Here is a 22032-nt window from a genome sequence, read left to right on the forward strand (position 1 = left end):
TGCACATCATGCCCTGGACAAAAGCCCTGCAGTTAACACAACATAACTTCCTTAGAAAGTATTTGGTGACTCTCTGTCACTATTTAATCATACTTGGCAAGGAAGCCAATGAAGATGTTCGTTAACCCAGCATGGCGCACTAGGGGTACGGATCTGATGAGTTCATTGACAGTCCATCTGGTTTATTCCTCTGTTTCATTTCCCCACTTACCTCTTATCAAAGTTATGAAGAAGTAAAAATCAGACCTATCTGAATTTCAGCTGCTTTTTCTCTCCTTTGTTGAAGACTAGAAGACAGTGGCTGAAAGGCAGGCATCAGAAAGAAGGGAAAAAAGCCAGGCTCCAAATGACCTGAAAAATCCATCCCTGAATAATAAATTTTTACCACGTTGCCACCTTTTATTTTACTGGAATTACAGGGGACAATAATAGAAGGTGAAATCAAAAACTGTCATAAACAAAACTAGAACTCACTCCAGAAGTGAACTAGCTCCTCTTACCAACTTTGAGATCTTCTTGACTGAACATGACTATCAGGCCTGAAATTCCAACTTGATTAGGCATGTGGTAAATAACACCCCCCCCCCCCGCCGTGATCTACCCTCCTTTCCTCTCCTTCTGACATTCTACCAACACTCTTGAGGGAACAGAAAATTAAACATTATTCTCCTGTCAGTAATTCCCACAGCTATGAAAATATACCCTTTTCAAGTCCCCGAAGCCAGAGGGGACTTGAAGGGTCCAGTAGCCAGACAGGGTGACATCATGAAGACAAAAATTCAGGCTCTCTTAGATATTTTTCCCAAATTCATGTTTTTCGTCTAAAGATGATATAAATAGGTCACTCTGGTCATTCTTCTGGAATTGTACAAGAGCCACATTAAGTCCTGTAATTGACAATCTCCTTTATCCTTGAAATAGAAGGGGAAATGCATAAGAAAAAACTACTCAGATTTATGATCAACAGCTGTGGCAGACATAAGAGCCTCATAGGAGAAACTTTTGGTTGGGAAGGGTCTAGAGAAAGGTGTGTCATGTGGCATTTTCACCCAAATGCTGCTGTTTTTGTAACCAGTGCAAAGGAGATCTTCATTTTATTTCAGGGAAACAAGCATCCAATGCAGACCTTTCTTTTGAAAGCAGAAAATCAGTAATATAATTAATAAACAGTTTATAAACACCAGAAAAATTGAGGAGATTCCATTTTATGTATGGGTGTGAGGTAGGGATCCAACCTCATTCTTCGGCACGTGGATATCCAGTTGTTTCACCACCATTTGTTAGAAACGAGATTTCACTTTGAACTTGAAAAATTCAAAGGAAAAGTTTCTGGTTAACTTATTGTTCAGGAATATTTACAACTTAAGAACCATTAGGAAGCCATGATTGAATTTTGGTTAAAGCGGTGTATTCTAGAACCCTGAATTTCATAAATAGTGCCAACCCCCACTATTTGGAAAAGTCTTCATCCTGAGTCAGGCCTAAAATGTAAACGGGCAAGAAACAGGGGCAGGTCAGCCAGGTGAACTGAATCGAGGGAGTGGGGGTCATAAAGCCAGAGCCACATCCTAGTGGCATGCTTTAAAACGCTGTGTTTTACTTATTTTACTCAGATAGTTGCTCTTATTGCTCGAGAGGACGTTCAATGAGGGAAGACTCCCCATGAACAGAAGAACCGCAAGGCCTACCCACATGCCTAAATCCTCTAATCCTTCTAAGTGCCTCCCAAATACAGCCTCACACTGCATATAATCTCTTGTCCACATCCCTGTTGGCCCATCTGCCTTCCAACCTTGTTTGATGTTATTTACCTCATGTCATCTCTCTGCTGCTGGAGTCTGAGTTGAAGGCCTCGTCCGCGTCATGTCTGCCACCCAAACTGCACCAGTTGCATCTTGCACATAGTGGGATGTTTTACTTGTCTAAATAGAGAATAAATTTTATTTCCTCAGTTGTAGCAGTAAGTAATGCCTTTGTCCATCAATAGCTCCTGAAACCTTTGCTGTGCTTCAGTCCAGTTAAATAATTTATATTCCTGGTGTTGATCCTGAGTCATCAAGAAAAAGTTAAATTATATCTCATAGCCTCCAGGATGAGCATCAAGTTTATGACATATTTCAGAATCAAGCATTTTCATCAAAATGGTGAGGGAGCTAGCCTGTAGAGAGGTAAACTTTAATTTTCCAGAAACCTTTGCTTGTACAGACTATGCCTCTTTGACCAGTAGTGTTAGACCAAAATAGTAACACATTATTTGACCCAAATGAGCTTTTAGGTTTGGCAGGAAGCCAGGAGTTTCAGAAAATGGCCCCCAGGAACCAGACTCACAGAGCTCATCCTTCAGGTGTCAGCTTAGATGCCAAACTGTGATGTCCCGAGCCTGGGTCCGGTGTCACTGTGTTGTTTTTCAGCAGCTCCCATCAAAGTGCTCACCTTCGTCTCATCATCTGAGTCTCCCCCTAGAGAGGTGAGCTCCCTGAGGGCAGGAACTGTGCCGGTCTTAGGCATTTATTGTTTCCTCTGTGCCGAACACAGTGCCTGGCACTTGGAGTGTGCTCAACAAATATTTGTTGGATGGATGGATGGATGGATGGATGGGTAGATCCTAACTTCCTTTTCTGCATCACCTCACCTGGGGAGGAAGACATGTGAGCCAAGCAGCATGAAAGAGGAGGCTGACCCGAGAAGAGAGCAGGAGGCAAACAAAACAGCAGTAATAAGAGCCGACAGTCACTGAGCACCCACTGTGCTCCAGGTGCTGTGGGAACACTGTGTACACGTGGTCTCATCCAAGCCTTCCAACCGCTAAACAAGGAAAGGATCATTCCTTCAACCAATGCTTATCTTCCACCTACTATGTGCCGGGAACTTGGCGAGGCACTGGGTTTACAGAATTGAACAGGGTAGACTAGACTCTCTCTCTTAGAGAGTCCATAGGGTGGGAAGACACAGTACATACGTGAACATGCATGTGCTAGTTTCAGAGAACAAAGGCCTTATGAAGATGGGGAGACAGGGTGATGTTCTAGAGAGAAGGGTCCAGGTGTCACTCGTGCTGAGTCATGAATGACAAGAAAGAGCCAGCTGTGGGAAGAGCTGGGTGTGTGGTGGAAGGCGGGGGAGAATCCTAAGAGGAAGGGACTGTAAGTGCAAAGGCACCAAGGCAGGCTGTGTCCCAGAGAAGAAGGCAGGCCACACGGAGAGGTGGGCAGGGGCCACGCCCGGCTGCCTGGGCTGGGCAGGGGGCTCAGGTTTCATGCTAAGTGCAGCGTAGTTCCAACTCCCATTCTGCAGATCAGGAAACCAAGACCCAGAGGCTAAATCACACAGCCAGTAAAAGGCAGAGAGGAGATAATAAGATTTTTTTTCTCTCCCCAAAACACTGACGACTGTTGCCAAAGGGAAATGATGCCATGGTGGCCCCCCTTGCATGACTCTGGGTTGCCACTGGGCATGGCAGAATCTGGGATTGGATCCATTCCTGGGTTTGAATCTTTGCTAAAAGATAGGACAAGGTCTGCTTATTAAGGCTCAGGTGGCCTCTTCAACTTTATATGAAGAGAGAAGGAATTAGAAGGGGAGAGAACTCCTGACCCACGGTTTCCTATTGGAAACGTCCCACAGACATTGTGGGGGTTGCCATCCTCGCTGCCCGGGGCCCGTGGGGAGTGACATTTCTGCAGCGGGTTTCTGTCAGAGGGCTGGGGGGGGGGGGCAGTTCTAGATCCTTGTGCGAGGGTTACCCCCTCATTCGGTTCCTGGGCCCTCCCTGGCTTGCTTCAGGCAACATCAGGTGGCCAATCTCTCATGCCCAGCCTCACTGGGGGGCATCATTGTGTAGCTTCATGCTAAGATGCAGACGTTACCTGGGAAAATAGTCCCAGGTTCACAGAAAAGCAAACTTAGGCCTTATTTGCTGGGAGCACTTTGATCTGCCCTCATCTCCACCAGGGGAGGCTTCATTTCTAAAAGGACACTCAGGGTCTTCCTTCCATTTAGTGTAGCTGTAACCCCATGACATCTTTCTGCATCTCTGACATCAGAACCAAGCAGCCTGTGTGATTTTAATGGCCTCTTCCAACCCCACAAGAGACCTGCCAACAATTCCGAAGCAATTTTTCCATCTCATCTAGATGGGATTTCCAAGTCATAATTATCGGATAATTACCATCCAGACAGCTGTTGTGTGCATGGCATTAGGTTCAAGCATTTGACAGCGAGGAATGAATGCAGTTTTACAGATTTTGACATTTCTTAGCACTTTGTGGTGAGCTCAGAAGCCAGCTAGCTACCTAAGTGCCCAAAGTAAGAAATATTTCCAAAAGCCAGAGTTTGGAAAATGAGCACTTCTTGTCCTATTATGGTGATGAATGTCTGTTCCACAAGCTTTAACAGAAATTAAAAAGACACAAGGCAGACTCCAGGAAGCCAAGGCAAAACTCATATTTCTGAGCTCAGGGTTGGAAATGCAAAATAAATCTGAGATGCAACAGAGGGAGGAAGCTCGCCTGTGTCTCTCTCTTTCCAAGCAAGAGCCCACCTGACTCCAGAGTCCACAGAGATTAAAAAAAGAGCTGACCAGAAATATCCTCAGCCCACACCTTCTGCCCAGTTTATTCTTTCTTTGACCAAGCGTTAATTGAATGCCTACTGTGTGCTAAGCTGGTGACCACTGGAGGTGCTGCAGTAAGCAAAACAGGCAGAGTCCTGTGCTCCTGGACCTACTGGAAGGAGATAACTAGACAGCAATCCCAAAGGAAGTGTGACACCTGCTGTCCTAAGGGCTGCTTGTGCAGGGGTTGTGGTAGTGTGTGCCAGGGCTTGGGGAACCTGGAATGCTGCTGAGGAAGTGACATTTATTCTGAGAGTCTGAGATTATCAGAACTAGCAAGTGGGGAGGGATGAGAAGGCTTTTTTGAAGCAGAAGTAACAATGTGTACAAGACCAAGATATGGGAAGCTTGTTGCACTGAAGGACCAAAGGGCTGCTCCTGTGGCTGGGGGGAGGTTGGAAGGGGCTGGGCATGGGGAGTGAAGGGCCGAGTGGCAGGAATGAGACAGAGAGAGGCCACGTGGTAAAGGGCATGGTAATGGAAAGAATGAAGGCTATGCGAGAGAAAGAGGTGTGGTCATGTGCATTTAAAAACAAGATTCTGACAACTCCATGGAGAAAGGGCTGGAGCCCAAAAAAACTGTTGGCAGCAAGACCAGCTATGAGGCATTTGCAGGAAAGAGAAAATGGGTGACTTGGATTAGGGTAGTTGTATCAGTTAGCTGTTGCTACCATCATGCTGGGTAACAAAAGGCCTCCAAACTCAGTAGTGTACATCCATCAGTGTATAGTTCTCACTTGTGCCTCCGCAGGCTGATGGGGATGTAGCTGACCTGGGCTTGGCTTCCAGCTTCAGACAGGGCTGCCCTGTGTGCCTCTCATCCTCTCTGGACCAGTGGCTTCCTGAGACACATTCTTCTCATGATGAAAAGCAAGAATACAAGAGAATATGCCCAACTACACAAACATATTTCAAACTTGTGCTCATGACAGGTGCACTAATATCCTATTGGCCAAAGCATATCACACAGCCAGCCCCAAAGTCAGGAGTCAAGAAAATATGTCTGCCCGCCGTGAGGCTACGGAAAGTGTGTGAACATAGAACCCTCCGCAGATGAGAGGACGTGAGACCAGCAATCCACTCTGCCTCAGTGGTAGCTGTAAAGCTGGATAATAATGGAAGGCTAAGCAAGAGACTGCAGAAAAAGAAGGAGCAGTACCCGGCAATTGATTTAACATTAGCCCCTAACTAGCTGTTCATGATGGGGTGAGTCAGGAGAAACAGGGCCTGGTCATCCAGGTTTTTGTCAGCTGTTGCAGAAAGTTTGGGTTTTATTATAACTGCCATTGAGGATTTTAGCAGGGTAATGGCATGATTCACTTTAAATTATAAGATTGTATTTGATGCTATTTGGAAATGCATTAGAAGGCAAGAGAGGAAGAGGAAACAAGTCAAGGCACTGATAACAAAAAGAGATTCTTTTTAAAGGAAGAATTTATAAGACTTTCTAATGGATGCATGGAGGGGATGAGAGAAAGAAAAACTAAAGGTAACTTCTGGCTCTTTGCTTGGGCAACTAAGTGTATTGTGGTGACAAAGATGGGGGATGGGGAACACAGTTAAGATGAAATTTCAAGGCAGATTAAGGCTGATATGTTTGAGGCTCATCTGGGTGGAGATGTCAAGTAGGTAGTGGAATAAATGGATCTAAAGTTCAGAGGCAAGGTCTTGGCTGCAGGTGTGAATTGGGAGTCAATGGCATTAATATGGTCAGTGTAGATGGAGAAGAGAAGAAAGCCCCAACCATATCCTGATGTTGGATAGGAAAAAAAATTCACTGAAAGAGACTGAGGAGGGGTCAACCAGACAGGGCGAGAATCAAAAGAAAGTAGGGCCATGGAGCCATGCTTCAAGGAGGATGGAGCAGCTGAGTGTATCCGACCTCGTCCAAGGTCCTTCTTCTAGGGCCAGTTCTGTCAGGCAACCATCACCTCCTCCAAGAAGCCTACCCCCAGCCAAATTGAGTATCTCAGTGATAACATGGGGGTACAATCACTGATGTGTGTATCTCCCCGTTAACTTTCCAACTGAGGACAGGAACAGTATCTTATTCAACTTGTGCTCCCCAGTACCCAGCAGAGAGCTTCTGTGGGATGAATCAATGAGCCCATCAGTTCTTGATATCTTCCACATCGTTCTTTCTAACCTTTTCTAGCAACCATGCCCAAATCAGGTCCCCAACACCAGGACACAGCTCCATCTGCTAGAACCACTGGGCTTGGGGCCCCAGGGACCGTGGGTGCTAGAGGCAGCTGGCACAGGCTTGAGAGAAGCTCTTCCTAGCTCTGCCTCCAGTGACGTCACATTGGTGGTTTGAAATCAGCCATGGTGGAAGTGTTTACACCACAGAAATCAGCAGAATGTCAGAATGCCACTGCCAGGGCCAGTCTATAAACTATTCCCGCAGGACTTGCATAGGTAACTTGGGGATAGTTTGGTGACATCTTAATGAGTGAGTCTTGTTGAGGTTGTTCTAACAGATTTTCTGGGAGCTGCAGTAGCACCACCCAATCCCCTTCAGTCTGGACCATTGGATTCCAGATTCTGTTTGTAAAATTAGGTGATATTGGGGAAGGAAGTGTCCTTACAGTTAATCCCAGGTAAAGGCTTACCTGGGAAGCTGACTCAGTCTCCCTGCTTATTATAGTTTAGGTCCCCCCGAAACTATTCAATCTTGAGACAAGGATACTGGGCAGGGGGTTTATTCAGGAGGAGCAAGGAACTCTGGTATGAGAGAAGGGAAGAGAGATGGGATTCAGAGAACTGTTTTATGAGCAGCGGGTGTGTTAGCAAGCCTGCAACCACCATGGCAACTAAAGCAGAATCCCACAGGGCAGCTCTGGGAAATGGTGCCCAGCACCATCTCAGAATGAGAGGAGAAGGTAGCTGGGGTGTTTAGACACCCACTGCTCAGAGTCACTGGGGAGAGCAGCTTCTAGGGTTGTTCACCGCTTGGCACTTCCAGGGTTCAGGAGAAAGCCCTTGGGCACAGCTGCAGGTGCTGGCGGTTGGGAGGCAGCTAGCACCCACCAAAATGGTGATATCGGGAAGGTGGGGGGGACACGGATGGAGTACCGATGGCATCTGCTACAGTGGCAACTGTGGTTCTTACAAGTCATTCAGAACACTTAGGGAAATGATAGGCAGGGAAAGTCCAGATGCACTTTTGAGGGCTCCTAGCAGGTGAAGAGGAGACCCTGGCTTTCCTCCCATTCCTGGCGGGGTACAGTGAAGAGTCCAAAGTCCAAGTGAAAGTGCAGACTTGACCCTTCACTGGCTTCATGGCCTTGACTATGTGCTTCAACTCCTCTTTGCCTCAGTTGTCTCATCTTCAAATGGGGCGAACAAAATCTACTCCACTTATCTCATGGAGTTACTGCTGGAACTAAACGCACTGTCGTGTTTGTGGGAGGGCTTTGGAAGAGAAAGCACTTAGGGGTGCCAGCTGTCATTAATCTGCTTCTTTTCTGTGGGCTTGTTCACTTTCTTACCTCATTTAATTGCTCAAGGAAAGAGATTCCCATCCAGTGATATTATATAATGCAAAGCCAAGGCTAGGAACATCCATTTGGAAACTACACCCAAACAAGTGTTAAAACTACCCAAATAAGAAAATGTAAAATGACATGAAACATGTGTTCCAGGTTATAAATAAATTAGCAAAAATCCAGGGGCTTCTTATTTTTCCTGAAAGAATTTGTTGGTTGGGTCGAGCTGACCTCAAACCACAGAGAGATTTTAAACTTAGCATGAGGGAAATCAGAATCTTTTCGGGCGGGGGTGTTAGATCTCCAACTGTGGTAGGATTCAGGGAACTGTTTTATGAACAACATGTATGCATGAAACTTGGTATGAGTGGGTCCTGTGTGTGTGGGTCTGTACTAAAAAACATACATGCATTGTGGGCCAAGTTCCTGTTGATTTTGGAAGTAGCCAACCTTCTGTTTCCTCTACAACAACTGCCAAAAGGGAATTAGAGAATGAAAATGCTAATTTCTGAAGGCAAGAAATAAAAACAGCGTTAAATGTCAGGACTGAACGATCTGAGATGTGCCTCACGTGCTCTCAGATCGGCATTGCCATGAAGATTTTATGCATTTGCACTTAATGTTCCCTGCATCTGTGAGGCAGGGAGGGAGGAAACCATTCAGCTCAACACTGTGCAGGGCTGGAGCTCCAAGGCTTTTGCATACAGAAATGAGAAGGGTTTGGTGCTGTTGTCTGGCTTAGCAAGCCCCAGTAAAGTTGTTCTGCTGCCCTCAAAGAAAGTTACTAGGATGATGGAAATGTTTTATATATTTGTTGAGGTGTGGGTTGCAGAAGTATATGCATTTGTCAAAACTCATCCGATAGCGAGTACACTTAAGATCTGTGCATTTTACTCTATGCAAATGATGCCTCAATTTAAAAAATAAATAAATAAATTGGTGCCCTCTTACTTTATTACTTGCAAGGACCGGCTTCAATCCAACCCTCACCATGGTCTGTCTCCCCACTGACTCTCCACTCTTGCCCTTTGCTACCCAGCCTGCCTCCCAACACGCACACATATGCGCACAAGCAAATGCACACGCATCCCCAACAGGTGCTCATCTAAACATACAGTGTGTGGAGCAGGGGCTTGGGGAGAAGCAGATGCTGGAGTGAGAAAAAACTCAAGACCCAAGCTCTGCCTTCAGAGCATTTGGACTGGCTGGGGAGGTAAGAATGCACCCCGGGCACAGGAAGAACAAGATCAGTACCTGCTGGGCAATAATGAACTTGGAAGAGGCAAATGGACTCCGGGCAGGAGTAAAGCAGAGTAAAGGTGGGAAGGAGGTGAGAACCCCACCTGGCTGGACTGACGGTCTCAAAAGAGGGACAGGAGTGTGCTAAGGTGGAAAAGGCCAATTGCTCCAGTTCGGAGAGGGCTCCGAGCGCCCGACTGCAGAGAGGGGACGTCAGGATACGAGATAGTGACATGAGGTCTTTAGCAGAGTCTCTAGCTCTGCTCATTAGCAGCTATGCTACTGCAGAGGAAGAGCCACTGCAGGCCTCTTTTCATTTTGATTTTGAATTATAAAAGTGATATACATTAATAGCCCCCAAATGGAAGCAACCCAGCTGTCCATCAACAGGAGAATAATTAAACACACTATGGTATATTTATACTGTTATGGAAATAAATGAGCTATTGATGCAATGAAAACTATGAAGGAATCTTTTAAAATGATGCGAGTAAAAGAATGGTCACATAGAAGACTGCACACTGTAGGATTTCATTTCTGTGAAGTTCTAGGACAGGCTAAACCACCTGTGGTAGAGAAACTTAGAGCAGTGACTGCCCCTGGGCAAGACTGCCAGGAGGGCACAAGAGAACTTTCTAGAACAATGAAGTAATCTTCTGCGTCAGGATGGGAATTTGGGTTCCATGGTGCACGCATTTCTCAGAATCCATTGAACGGTGCAATTTTGATCTGTGAATTTTACCACATAAAAATTGCATCTAAGAATAAAAGACCCATGAACTACAACTCACCTCGACTTAATGAGATGCAGGCAGGGGCGAGCGTACTGGTCTCTGCTGCTTACTTTGAAGTTCATTAAAAAATAAGATGGTGTCATTATTTTAACTTTTCTGAATGCTTCAAAACTTTCATATAACATGTTAGGTAAAAAAAAAAAAGCTATACTTGCTCATTAAAAAAATCACATAAAAGTGAGGGAGAGAGAGAGGACGATGGGCAGAGATCACATTGCTTCTGGAACATTATCCAGGAAGAGGCATCCAGGGTCTCTCTGCTTCCAGCCTCCCTCTGACCAGTCCCTGCTGCCTCACAGACACACTGGTCTTCTTGTAAACCACATGCAAAATGAGACCTTGGGGTAGTCATCATTCATTCATCAATTCCATATTAATCGGGTGGTGTGTGCCAGCCCTGTGCCAGGCAGAGGGCATCTGTGATCTATGAAGGTATTGAACAAGGAACTCCAGGTGATGAGTTTATAAAAGTGGCAGCCAGGGAGGTGGGCCCAGGCAGCTCACCCGGTGGGTGGGGAATAGCGGCCCCAGCCACTGAGAATTTATCACACACGGAGCCCTGTTCCAGAGTTTCACGTGGATTAACTCAGGGAATCTGCCCACGCACCTGTAACATAGGAATTGTATTATCCCCATTTTACACATCAGAAAAGCAAGGCTCAGGGCAGTTAAAGTCACTTGTCCATGACTACAGAGCACATAAGTGACCAAGCAGGGACTCTAAACCCAGGAAGCTGGGTCTGGAGCCCATGCCCTACATCAGGAGATGGCAAACTTTTTCTATAAAGGGCCAGAGAGGAAATATTTTAAGCTTTGTGGGCTACACAGTCTCCGCCAAAACAACTCAACTTGGCTGTTGTCGTGTGAAAATAGCCATAGATGATATGTACATGAATGAGCTGAGTTCTGATAAAATTATATTTACAAAATAACAGGCAATGGGCCAGATTCGGCCTATGGGTCACAGTTTTAGGACCCCTGTGCCAAGCCACCCAGAGTCTCCAGTGGCTGGGAGATGTTCGCGGTAGACCAGAAGGCCACTGAAGGAGCCCCAACTCCTGACTGTCAGGTCCATGTGCAGGTGTGAGGGTCAGATAGCAAGGAGTAAATACAGCCTTTGAGAGCCCTGGTCTCTAACAGTGAAAACACCCCTGCGTGCGTGTAGCAGTTCATGACCAAAGGAAGGCTGCAGAGAGAAAGGTGAGAAAGTTAAAACACTCAGAGACCCAGAGAAAGAGTGAGTCGTCTTTCGTCTCCGGGCCCAGATTAAGATTTCCAGCAGCACTGTTCTTCGAGATTTTATGTGAACATAGGAAGAGTCAAGTTCAAACGCTTTGGTTTAATATGATTCATCTTGAAAATGCCTGACCAAAGAGAATTTTCCTGCTTGGAGCTTTGCTCTCACTGGCTCTTGACTTCTTAAGAGCAAGAAATCACTCTCCTCCATTCTTGCTGCTGGCAAGGAGTCGACCCCAGAACTCAAAGGGCAGGCCGGGCTGGGCATGCGTCGCCCCTGTTCGTAGAAGAATCTGTGTGTGCAGTGCCGAACATGAGGAGTTCAAAAGGATTTCTGAGTGTTCCTTCACGGTTTCGGGGTCAACCCAAGGACGAAGCGATCAAGGACAACCCCAGAGGCTCTTCCTCATTCTGCTCAGGGCCGTCATGCACTGAGGAGCCCACTGTCCCCTGTGACTCTGGGCCGGGCACGTGAGCTCATCACAGAGTCAGTGTGGACGGAATATTTGGGGGAGAACATCTCTTTCTGTACAACACATTTGTGATGCACTCCTGAGCACTGGCCTTCCTGTACCAGCCCAGCTGATGAAAGAGGAACATCTGTCCAGAGCCAAGTTGAGGGTGTGCACGAAGCTCAGCTATCAACTGGACTGAGGTGGGGAGGATACACCATTTTTCTGCACTGAATTAACCAGGTCAACCCATTGCTTTAGTGTCATGGAAATATGACATGAGTCCTTCTTTATTCTTAGGAAGGCATTTGGTGGTTGAGAACCATTTCCCGGCTGGGACCAGCAGATGGTTGACTCTCAGGGACTATGAGTCACAAGAGAAAGAGTCCAGTTCACTCCCTCTGTGACAGAATGTTGCTTAGTGAGATGTAACTGGATCTTCACGGAAAGGGTTGGCTGAGTAGGGTATATGGTGTCCTGTCACCAAAAGATGAACTTGACATGCCCACCTGGGGAGACACCTCCATGTTCCCCCAACACATACCCTGGTGGTGAACTGATGAAATGACAGCAAGACGTACCTTGAACCTTGTCAGAAGGGCCCAAGGCCACTCCTACGAATAATCGCCACTAAGTTGTCTAATGAAAACAATGCACAAATCAGCCAGCCTCACGTTCCCTTTTCATGAACACAAGTGAGCTTTTCACTCCCTGCAGAACAGCGTACATCAGTTGAGGGCTGTAGTCCTCAAACCTAGATGCCCGTAAGAGTGTCCAAGAGAACTTGTGAAAAATGAATGTCAAAGTCCCATCCTCAGAACCGTGGAGATCAGAAAAGGTGGATTTAGGCTTTGTACTTATTTTCTCTAAATCAGTGGTTCTGTCCTGTGCATCAGAATCACCTGGAATTAAAGCATAATTCAACAGGCCTGCTCTAGAGCTTCTGATCAGGGGGTCTGGGTGGGACCTGAGATTCTAACAGGTTCTCAAGTGCTGCTGCTGCCACTGCTGCTGTGGCTGGCCCAGGGCCACCCTTGGAGAACCGCTGCTCTAAGGCGTCTCTTCTATTTCAGGGCAGCCGGCCTCACGACCTTCCTCAAATGCACAAGTGGCATCTTCTCTACACTACGGAAGAAACTCTGTGAGCTCTGTTGGCCCCTCAGTACTGTCTACCTGCGCTGCCAGACACTGTAGCCACTAATCACGTGTGGCTCTTTAAATGCAAATTTCATTAAAGATAAACAAGATTAAAATTTTATTCCTCAGCTACATGAGCCATATTTCAAGCACTCAATAGCCACATGTGTCTAGTGGCTACTGTACTGGACAGCACAGATGGGAACATTTCCATTATCACAGAAAGTTCTACCAGACAATGCTCTTCTCCAGGAATTTCAAAAATTCCAAAAACTCTCTCTCTCTCTCATCAGTTTTCCTGATAATCCCCCATTGTACTGTGAAAAACAAACTCCCCAAAATCCTTTTACCGCATCAGAGAGGGAATTTTAATTTTTCTTTAGTTGCACACTATAGCAACCCTCATCCACCTCTTTCCATCAAGCTGGGGAAGGACACAGACATTTTGATGCAAGAGGAATAAAATGTTTATTTGTATGTTTCCATCCCCCATGCCATGAAATTCATCCTAAAAGCAGTGTGAGTTTGAGAAAGCAAAAGCTCCCTGGAGGTGAGGAAACACATCGGGAGGGAAGTGTTATGAGCAACAAGAATCAAGCAACATATGCTGGAGAGTCGGAGCGGCCGTGGGGCTGTCCCGCTGGGGCGCCGCTGTTGAAGGCCAGGGCAGGAGGGGGCTGAGAGTAGACAAAACAAAGACAAACCCGGGTTTCTAGGAAGGCACACATCACAGGCGCAAGCTTCAGGGCATGGCTGCCAAAGCTGTCTCTGCTTTTTCATCTTAGAACAGAGATTTGGATTCACTGCCACTCGGAGTTGCTGGAGTGCCCTGCACTAAGCAGATGCCTTTGCAGAAGCCTAATTCACTCTCATCCTTCCTTACAGATTCGGCTGAACAGCAGGGGGCTGATCTACTCCGTGGGCTTGCTCCTGGCCTCTGTCTTTGTCACGGTAGGTCTGCAGCTCTCTCCCCATTCTTGAGTTTGCCTGTCCTTCCCTCCTCTTGGATTCTTTGGAGACCAGATGGGCCTGGCCTCCTAGTGAATGGGGACAATCCACCTCCAGACGTCCCATCTCCTGGCTACTTCTTCTGGAAATGCGTCCTAACAACCCACTAGAAAGTCTTCTCCTTTTCTGAAAGAAGCCAGCCCTCCTTTCAGAAGCATGGTCCTGTCTCACGTCCAGCAAAACTGTTTTATCAAAAGCAAAGAGGAGATTCCCACTTCACCTGCAAGATTAGTCATGGGAAGGTAGATTCCAGTTAATTGATTGTTCCAAGTTACTAAATGTCTCTATAAATCCTTGGATTTGACTAATACTCATGGACTAAAAATGTATTTTACTGAGAATGTGCTTTTATGCCTTTCCACTCTCTCAGCCATTGTGCCCATTTGTGTAATTTAACATTCCTAGCTGAACTGACATGTCTGGTGGGAACAAATTCACACCAGTGCATGACTGACTCACACAAAGCATCCACCATAATACAAATACGCTGTTGAATTTTCACATTCATGAGCACTGAGACACAATATGTGTCTTCCTTAATTTTTCAGGGAAATAGTCATTGAGTTTCACCTGGCATGTCATCAGTGTACATATGCCAGAGAACGGGAGTTCAGAAAGGCAAGCAGGAAGCAAGAGAAGCAATTTACAGGGTCAGGATGTGAACCAAATGTCAAGATTTTACCAAAGTAAATACTGCCTTCCACAAAAGTGAAAATCTACATAATTCTTTCTTCCATGGTTTAGGAGGTTCTTCAGTTCTGGTGTGACTTGAAGTTATGATACTTGTAACAGTCATACCCTGTGCTTAAAGCTTTGCACATATTTTCCGATTTGGAGCTTATCACACCCCCATGAGGTAGTCACTAATGTCAGCCCCATTACACAGATAAGCACCTGAGGCCTAGAGAAGTTAAGTGACTCACCTTTGTTGAAGGGGGGGAGCAAGACGGCTGACACCAGAGTGCACGCCCGTAGCCTCTGTGCTTCTCCTTGAGCTGTGCTATAGTCACACAATCTACAGGAGACCAGGCTAACCACTAGCTGGGCTGTCGAAATGTGGTTGTTGAAAGGCTAAAGAGAAGTAAAGTAAAAGCAATTTCAAACACCTTAAGTCTGCAATGCCTATCTGACATCCAAGGAAAGAGGTCAAGAAAGCCATTGGAAATATAATTCTGAGTTCAGGAGAAACGTCCGAGCTGGAGACACCAGCATGGAAATGGTACTTAAAGCCCCGCAATTGGATGAGATCACCAAGGGAGTGAGTGTAGGAGAAAAAGAGAAGAGGCCCAAGATCTGGGTCTTGGTGGGCTCCAATGGTAAAAATGAAACACCTAAAGGCAAAGAAAATGAGCAGCTGGAGACGTAGGAGGAAAACTAGGAGAGTGTAGCATCTGGAAGCTGAGTGGAGAAGAGGTCCCCAGGTGGAGGGAGCTGTGGGCTGTGACCGGTGAGATGAGTCCTGAGCGTTGGCCATTGGGGTTAGAAATGCAAAGTCACAGTGCCATGAGGGTGGTTCTGTGAAGCTGAGCAGAAGGAGCTAACAGAGAATGGAAGGGGAGAGATTGGAGACAACTAGCTGATGGTCACAACTCTTTCAAGTTGGCTGGCCATAAAGAATGAGGGAAATGGAAATTAAGAAAAGGTGTAGTTATTTTAAGATAAGAGAGATAACAGCTTCCTCGAATTTAGAGTAAGACCCAACAGCGTGGCCCCGATGGTCAGCTGCATGGATGGAGCATGGCCCAGGTGGAGACTTGAGTTGAACTGAAGGGCTGTGGGTTAGCCAAGCAGGGACAACAGAGTAGGCGAGAGGCCAGGGAATCAGGGCAGTGCCTGGGAGCAATTCTAGCGATTATGGAAGAAATTGAGGCAGGGTAAGGGGAGTGGGGGAGGGAAGAGTGGGTGAAATCCTGGGGAAATGGCGATGGTGTCAATGAACTATAGAGCTTGCGGGGGTGCGGGGTTGTGGGAGCTGGGGACCCCAATGGAGGAGGCTGGGAAGAGAGGTTCAAGCCAGAAAGTGGGAATGTTTATGCTGAGATAACACAGCTGTTTCTTTTACTTGTGATAGCAGGATTTAGGTCACAGTGCTGCCCAGTAGAACTTCCCACAATGAGACGGCCTGTCCCTGTGCTAAACAGTAGCCACTGGCTACATGCGTGTGGCTATTGAGCACTTGAAATAGTGGGATTTCAACTGAGTTTTTAATTTTATTTCATCTGAATTTAAATTTGGGTAGCTCCTATGGCCAAGGCAGGGTGGAGGACCAGGACTTGAAGAAACAAGGTGTTAGGAAGCCCGTCTCTGGGGCAGAAGCTCCTAGGACTGGTGGAGACCAGGGATGCACAGTTGGCTGCAGCCAGATGGCATAGACAGGGACAGTCTGAAGACCTGAGATTCCAAGCTTATTGTTTTATGAAGGAGAGAAGGAAAATGATTTGGAGAATCCCTGAGGGGCTGGGGGGACAGCTTGCTGACATCCAGGCACAGCTCCCAGTGCCTGAGAGGGCTGCAGGGGTGGGGATGGCCCCCCACAGGGGACAGCCGGCGTCTGCTTAGGGCAAGGTGAGGAAGGGCCCCTAGGGATGTGGGGTTGGAGCCCAAGGGACAAGGAGTGGCTGCTATGACTGTGTTTACTAGTCTTGTCATGTTTTTCAAGTTATGTCCTCTCGTCTTGATCTTGATGTCCTTACCTTCCACAATCTGAGCGGGGGATTTTGCATGCTCAGAGAGCATCGGCACCCTGCCTGGAGCCACCATCATCAGCCCTTCCCTTGGGTCCCCCAAGGTCCCCCAGCTGCGGCCATCTATTCCGAGTGCCCTCTGAACCCCTTCTGTGCCTTGCAGGTGTTCGGCGTCCACCTAAACAAGTGGCAGCTGGACAAGAAGCTGGGGTACGGGTGCCTCTTCCTGTACGGCGTGTTCCTGTGCTTCTCCATCATGACCGAGTTCAACGTGTTCACCTTCGTGAACTTGCCCATGTGCGGGGACCACTGAGCAGCCACCCACAGGGGCTCGGTTCCTTCTTTTCTGTGCAATACGAGACCCGGCCACACCCGAGTCACGTGGGCCCCCGGGGCCATGGCGTTCGCCTCTCCCGTGCTGTCCACAGGCCTCCGCTCCTGTCCTGGTGGCCCAGGTACCCCCGCCCTGTCCCTCTCTTTCCCAGCCTCCGTGCGTCCTGCCTACACACCCCTCCTCCATGTGAAGATGCCCAACATCCACCTGAATTCCCAAGCTCCATTTCTGAACAGTGACTGAGAGTCTAGAAAAACTGGCTGCTAACTGGCCCAAGCCAGGCAAAACTTATTACAATCCCTCCTCCTGTTTTAAGTTATTTGATGGAAGACTAACCTAATTTATGACCTGAGACTGTTGAAGATGTATAAAGAGGAGAAGGTCCACTGATCCCAGGGAGCGTTTGGGATTCTGTTTTGTTTGGAGGTGATTTCTAGGTTACTGGCTTTGGGGGTTGTTTTATTTTGAGGGGTTTCCCCGTTCACTCCTTTTCTTCCAGAGATCAAGAGCTCTTCTTGCATCTTCTTTCACTGGGCTCTGGATTAGTCAAGGATCCAAAGGTTGCACCTGCTGTGTCCTCTGGGATTGAATCCCAGGCACATTGGAGTCTGCATGGATTTAGTGCTTATTAGAGGAACCATGGGGCAAGGCCACCGGGAACAAATCCATGTCATTTTATACCCTAGGATGCCTCACTAAAGCCCTGTGGGCATCACTTAGGGGAGCGCAAGTTTTTGGAGGAAGAAGACAGCTTCCCTCATGTCCATTATGACCATCTCTTTCTCACTAGGTTCTTTCTAGTTTTTCAAGCAATAGTTCTCGCCTGCCTGAGGCCTTTGACAAAGGGGCCCCAGTTAAACTATCCACCTGTGAGGCGCCAGGCAGTCAATGACAGAAGCTTCCCCAGCTTGTGAGTCCCTGAAATGTGCTCTTGTTGCTTGGCATTTGGGGTGACAGGGAGTGACCCAGAGGCCACCACTGCTTTTCATGCAGGAGTTACAGACACTGGTTTCTTGGAGAATGGAGAGAAGCGCACTTTGCACAAACGTCGTCAATTAAGTCCCAATTTGCCGCTTGGTATCGCGTACACTGGACCCTGACAGCTGGCTCTTGGGCAAATGGCCTTCCTTACTGGACGCCGTGGTCAAGTCGTCCCAGCTGCATCCCTCCCCTTCCGGAGGGATGGCCAGGGAAGGAGAAAACAGAACTGACACCTTTGAAACCACAGAATGTTCAATGCAGACTCGCTCAAGGGCATAAGTTATTGTGAACGTTTTTGCCAATCACTGCTCGACAGCCCTGCTAGATTTTGTATGATGCTGAATTATTATGCAGACTAATTCCACCGAGTTGAGACACACCCATGCTTGTTACACTTGTATTTATTGAAACTGTGGATTCTTGCCCGTGCTGTCCCTTGTATTTACTTTAAGCACTGATCACTTATCATTCATTCGGTATGGTTTTCCCCGTCCCTTGTACACATTCTGGTATGAATTGTAAAAATAACCTGCTACAAATTGGTTGACTGTCTCTGTCTGTGGTGCAAGCCAAGGCCAGCATTAGCGGATGAGGCACCTGCCCAGCTGAGGAACAGGGGAGGATATCACCAATTTGGGCTCTCAGAGCTAAGACACACTTATTGATTCTGTTGCACATTTTGCACTGGTTTATGGCAATTGTTTTCTTGGACAGATAGTGTAAAATAAACTTCTCTGTTCTGTATCATTCCTTGAGCAGGTTGCATTACTTTCTCCCCTGGAATGTTGTTCATTTTACACGGAGGAGAATGCATGAAAGATGAAAGGCTCACAGTGACTAAAAGGCCAGGTATTTGTGCATGCACTGTTTCTGCCTTGACTCGCATGGAAAGCTGGCATAGGCCTGGTAGATTGCAAGACTGAAGTGGGTCACCTCTAAATCTTAAAGGGACTTTGGGCCTGTCATCCTGTATTAGAATTCTAGAATTCCACGTGTCCTAGAAGACACATGACAGAATCATGTTAGGAATTCCTTCTTTCAGATGGACACGAGAGAAAGAGCATCACAGTGCTGATGGCAACATTGTGCAGTGGTCAAGTTCTCCATCTTGTCTGATGTTAGTAGATTTTTAATTGGAAAAATTATGATTCCCCCAGAACCGATTCCTTAAAAGAGACAGTAAGACATAGTTGTAATAAGCCATGTTCTGATGTTCTGATCTTTTGTGACTCTCAAGAAATAACCACCCAGATCTAAAATTAGATCTGGTTCCTACCTGAAATCCAACACAATCTATTTACAGGAATCAGAAGAAAAATAGCTACTGATTCACAGCACCAATTTATTTAAATATTTAAAAATATATATTCCCAGGGTGGGATCAAATACGAGGTGCTTATCTTTGTTTTGAGTGTTTACATCTTAAAATGTTTTACTACTATATTTGTGCATTTTACAAATATACCTGGACACAGAGCAGGATATTTTCATCCCACAGATTGGTGCTTAGAAAGCATCAGATACTTTCATATTAAATATTCTATTAGACTAGTCATAGTTAGTTTTAATCTTAAGCAAAGACATGTGGTCAGAAGGTTTTAGAGAAACAGCAATACATTTTCTATGAAATCTTTAAAACTATGACTCCATTTTCAAAGTGAAAATCTAGGATGAGGCAGAGTTTCCATGTTTCCGTGCATAATGATTGCCTACCCAGGAAGTGTAAGAGTTTTCTTTCTGAAATGACACTTTAGCATATTTCTGTCCAGATGTCAGCTATGCATGATGGCATCTTGAATCGCTGATTGAGAACATGGTTTGAAATGAACCGGCTGTCCAGTGCTGTAGAATTGCTGATGTTGCTGTCTTCGCTGCTTCCACTGCTCTGGGACTTGACGGGGGGCTGGGATGGGTTTGAGAAAATAACTTTTTTTCAGTGTCTCCAAACTTAACAGTGTTGCTAGAGAAACTCCCACAGCAACTTCCTGAGATGGCTGAACTCCCCAAGCTGCCGTCTCATGCACAAGTGGGACATCTCCCTGGCCTTGGCCAAAGGCAGATGGACACTGGGGCTCCCGTACTTCCTGCTAAGCACATTCTAGTGTCCCCCAGGAGGCATCTGAAGAACGTCCTCTTCTTCTGGAGACGCTGTTCCCACGCTGGCCCGGGCTTGAAGCTACTGTCAGCATATGCATTCAGATGGCCTCAGATACACAGAGGCCACAACAAGGGGACTTTCCCAGGCAGACTGGAAAGGTAGCTTCTGGCTCCTTCCAAAGGAAAGTGCTGGCCCTACCTTTTGAGGACTAGTGCACTTTCATAGGTACGTGTTTTGTATTTACCTCCATAAAAGACACCTGGGATGGAGGATGGGTGGGTGAAGGCTGTTGTGTTTTCGTAGGTCTTTTGCTGCAGGCACTTACAGCTTACAGTCCCAAATTTACAATCTAAGGATCTGAGACTCTGTATAGCTCAAACAGCAAATTTGAACTCATTGAAAGCACTTGGGCTTCAAAGAAAAATCTAAATGTTAAAAAAAAGACGGGGGATGATAATATAAAGTCCAGACAGTTTTCAATTGTGGCATATAAAAATAGCAATAACATCCAACTTGCAGTAAATGTAACCATATGTTAGCCTTTGAACTTTACCTAATTGTTCTTGAAAATATTCAAATTGTTGGGAAAAATTAGAAGTGGGAAATTGGTGATGGTGAAGGTGTTTTTCAAGATTTATTTATTTTCACCTTTTCAAAATAAGATAACTATCCCATTAATAGGATAATTATCCAATTATTCTGACCCATTTCCACCAACTATTTTGAAATAGATGGGACATTTCTAGGTTAGATTTTGCATAGTCTTATACTAAATAATGAATCTTGTTTATTTTGATATTTTCTGCGATGGCTGCTAATAAACACACACACACACACACACACGCCATCTATCTGGTACCAAAACTCTGTATGAAAACAAACCAGTGAATCTTTGAAATTCTTCCAAATATCCAACTGTCTCTTATTATATAACTGCAGGAATGGGGTGGATTCAGCAAACTTATTTCTGTTAAACACAAAGCTATGTGTTCATTGCATCATCATCCAGAGATATGAGCACTTCTGAGATGCTGAAAAAGTCAGGAACCAAGGCCATGGAGTGGGGAGCAGATTAGCAAAGTACATGAGATAGATTATGCCATGCCTCAGAAATGATTTCATGTTGAACTTTATGCTTAGTTTCAGAGCACAGGGCAGAGTAATAAAACTCCATAAAAATGTTTCAGATGGCTTACTGTTGCGCTTAAGGCATTTATTTTCTTAATAAAGTATACCCAGTAGTCCCATTAATTTAAGAAGTTTTTGCTAAACCTCAATGTAGCAAACATTCTTGCCAAGTTACAGAAATTTAAGCATGAGTGAGTAGTCATACTTAATATTCATTTTGCTTTTGGTCTTTGTTTTTGCAGCAGGTAGGAGGAAAGGGAAGATTTAAGATTACAGTTTTGGCATATATAGTGTGCCATTTAAGGGGTTTTCTACTTGAATTAATTTACATAAACATATGCATATATACATAAATTATATTTCTTCTTTACATAACTTCCAACTTACCCTATTTATCCAAAGCTGAATTTGGGGATGTTGCATCTTCTAGTTTGTTGGGATAATCAATCTGGGAACTGATTCCAGAAAATTACATGTAAAACTTGGAATGAAATGTGATGAGCAGTTTCACAATCCTTATAGTTATGGGTGGGTGCAGTGGTTCATGGCTATAATCCCAGGACTTTGGGAGGATAAGGCAGGAGGATTGCTTGAGACCAGGAGTTCAAGACCAGCTTGGGCAACATAGCAAGACCCCATCTCTACAGAAAAATAAAAAATAAAAATTATATGGGCGTGGTGGTGTGTGATTGTAGTTCCAGCTGCTTGGGAGGCTGAGGCAGGAGGATTGCTTGAGACCAGGAGTTCAAGGTCATAGTGAGCTATGATCATCCCACTGCACTTCAGCCTTGGTGACAGAGTGAGAGCCTGTCTCAAAAAAAAAAAAAAAAAATCTTTGCAG

General features: G+C 45.9%; 1 protein-coding gene across 1 annotated transcript in view; it reads left to right on the top strand.

The window, feature by feature from the left end:
- Positions 1-18738, top strand: part of SLC24A3 (solute carrier family 24 member 3) — a 461900-nt gene extending 443162 nt beyond the window's left edge. Inside the window, exons 16-17 of the mRNA XM_069495623.1 lie at positions 13844-13909; positions 16814-18738. Of these exons, the coding sequence (XP_069351724.1) occupies positions 13844-13909; positions 16814-16963 (216 nt within the window). The 3' untranslated portion in view covers positions 16964-18738. The remainder of the gene's footprint in view (positions 1-13843; positions 13910-16813) is intronic.
- Positions 18739-22032: the final 3294 nt, after the last annotated feature.

Source organism: Eulemur rufifrons, chromosome 20 (genome assembly GCF_041146395.1).
Source record: "Eulemur rufifrons isolate Redbay chromosome 20, OSU_ERuf_1, whole genome shotgun sequence".
NCBI lineage: Eukaryota > Metazoa > Chordata > Mammalia > Primates > Lemuridae > Eulemur > Eulemur rufifrons.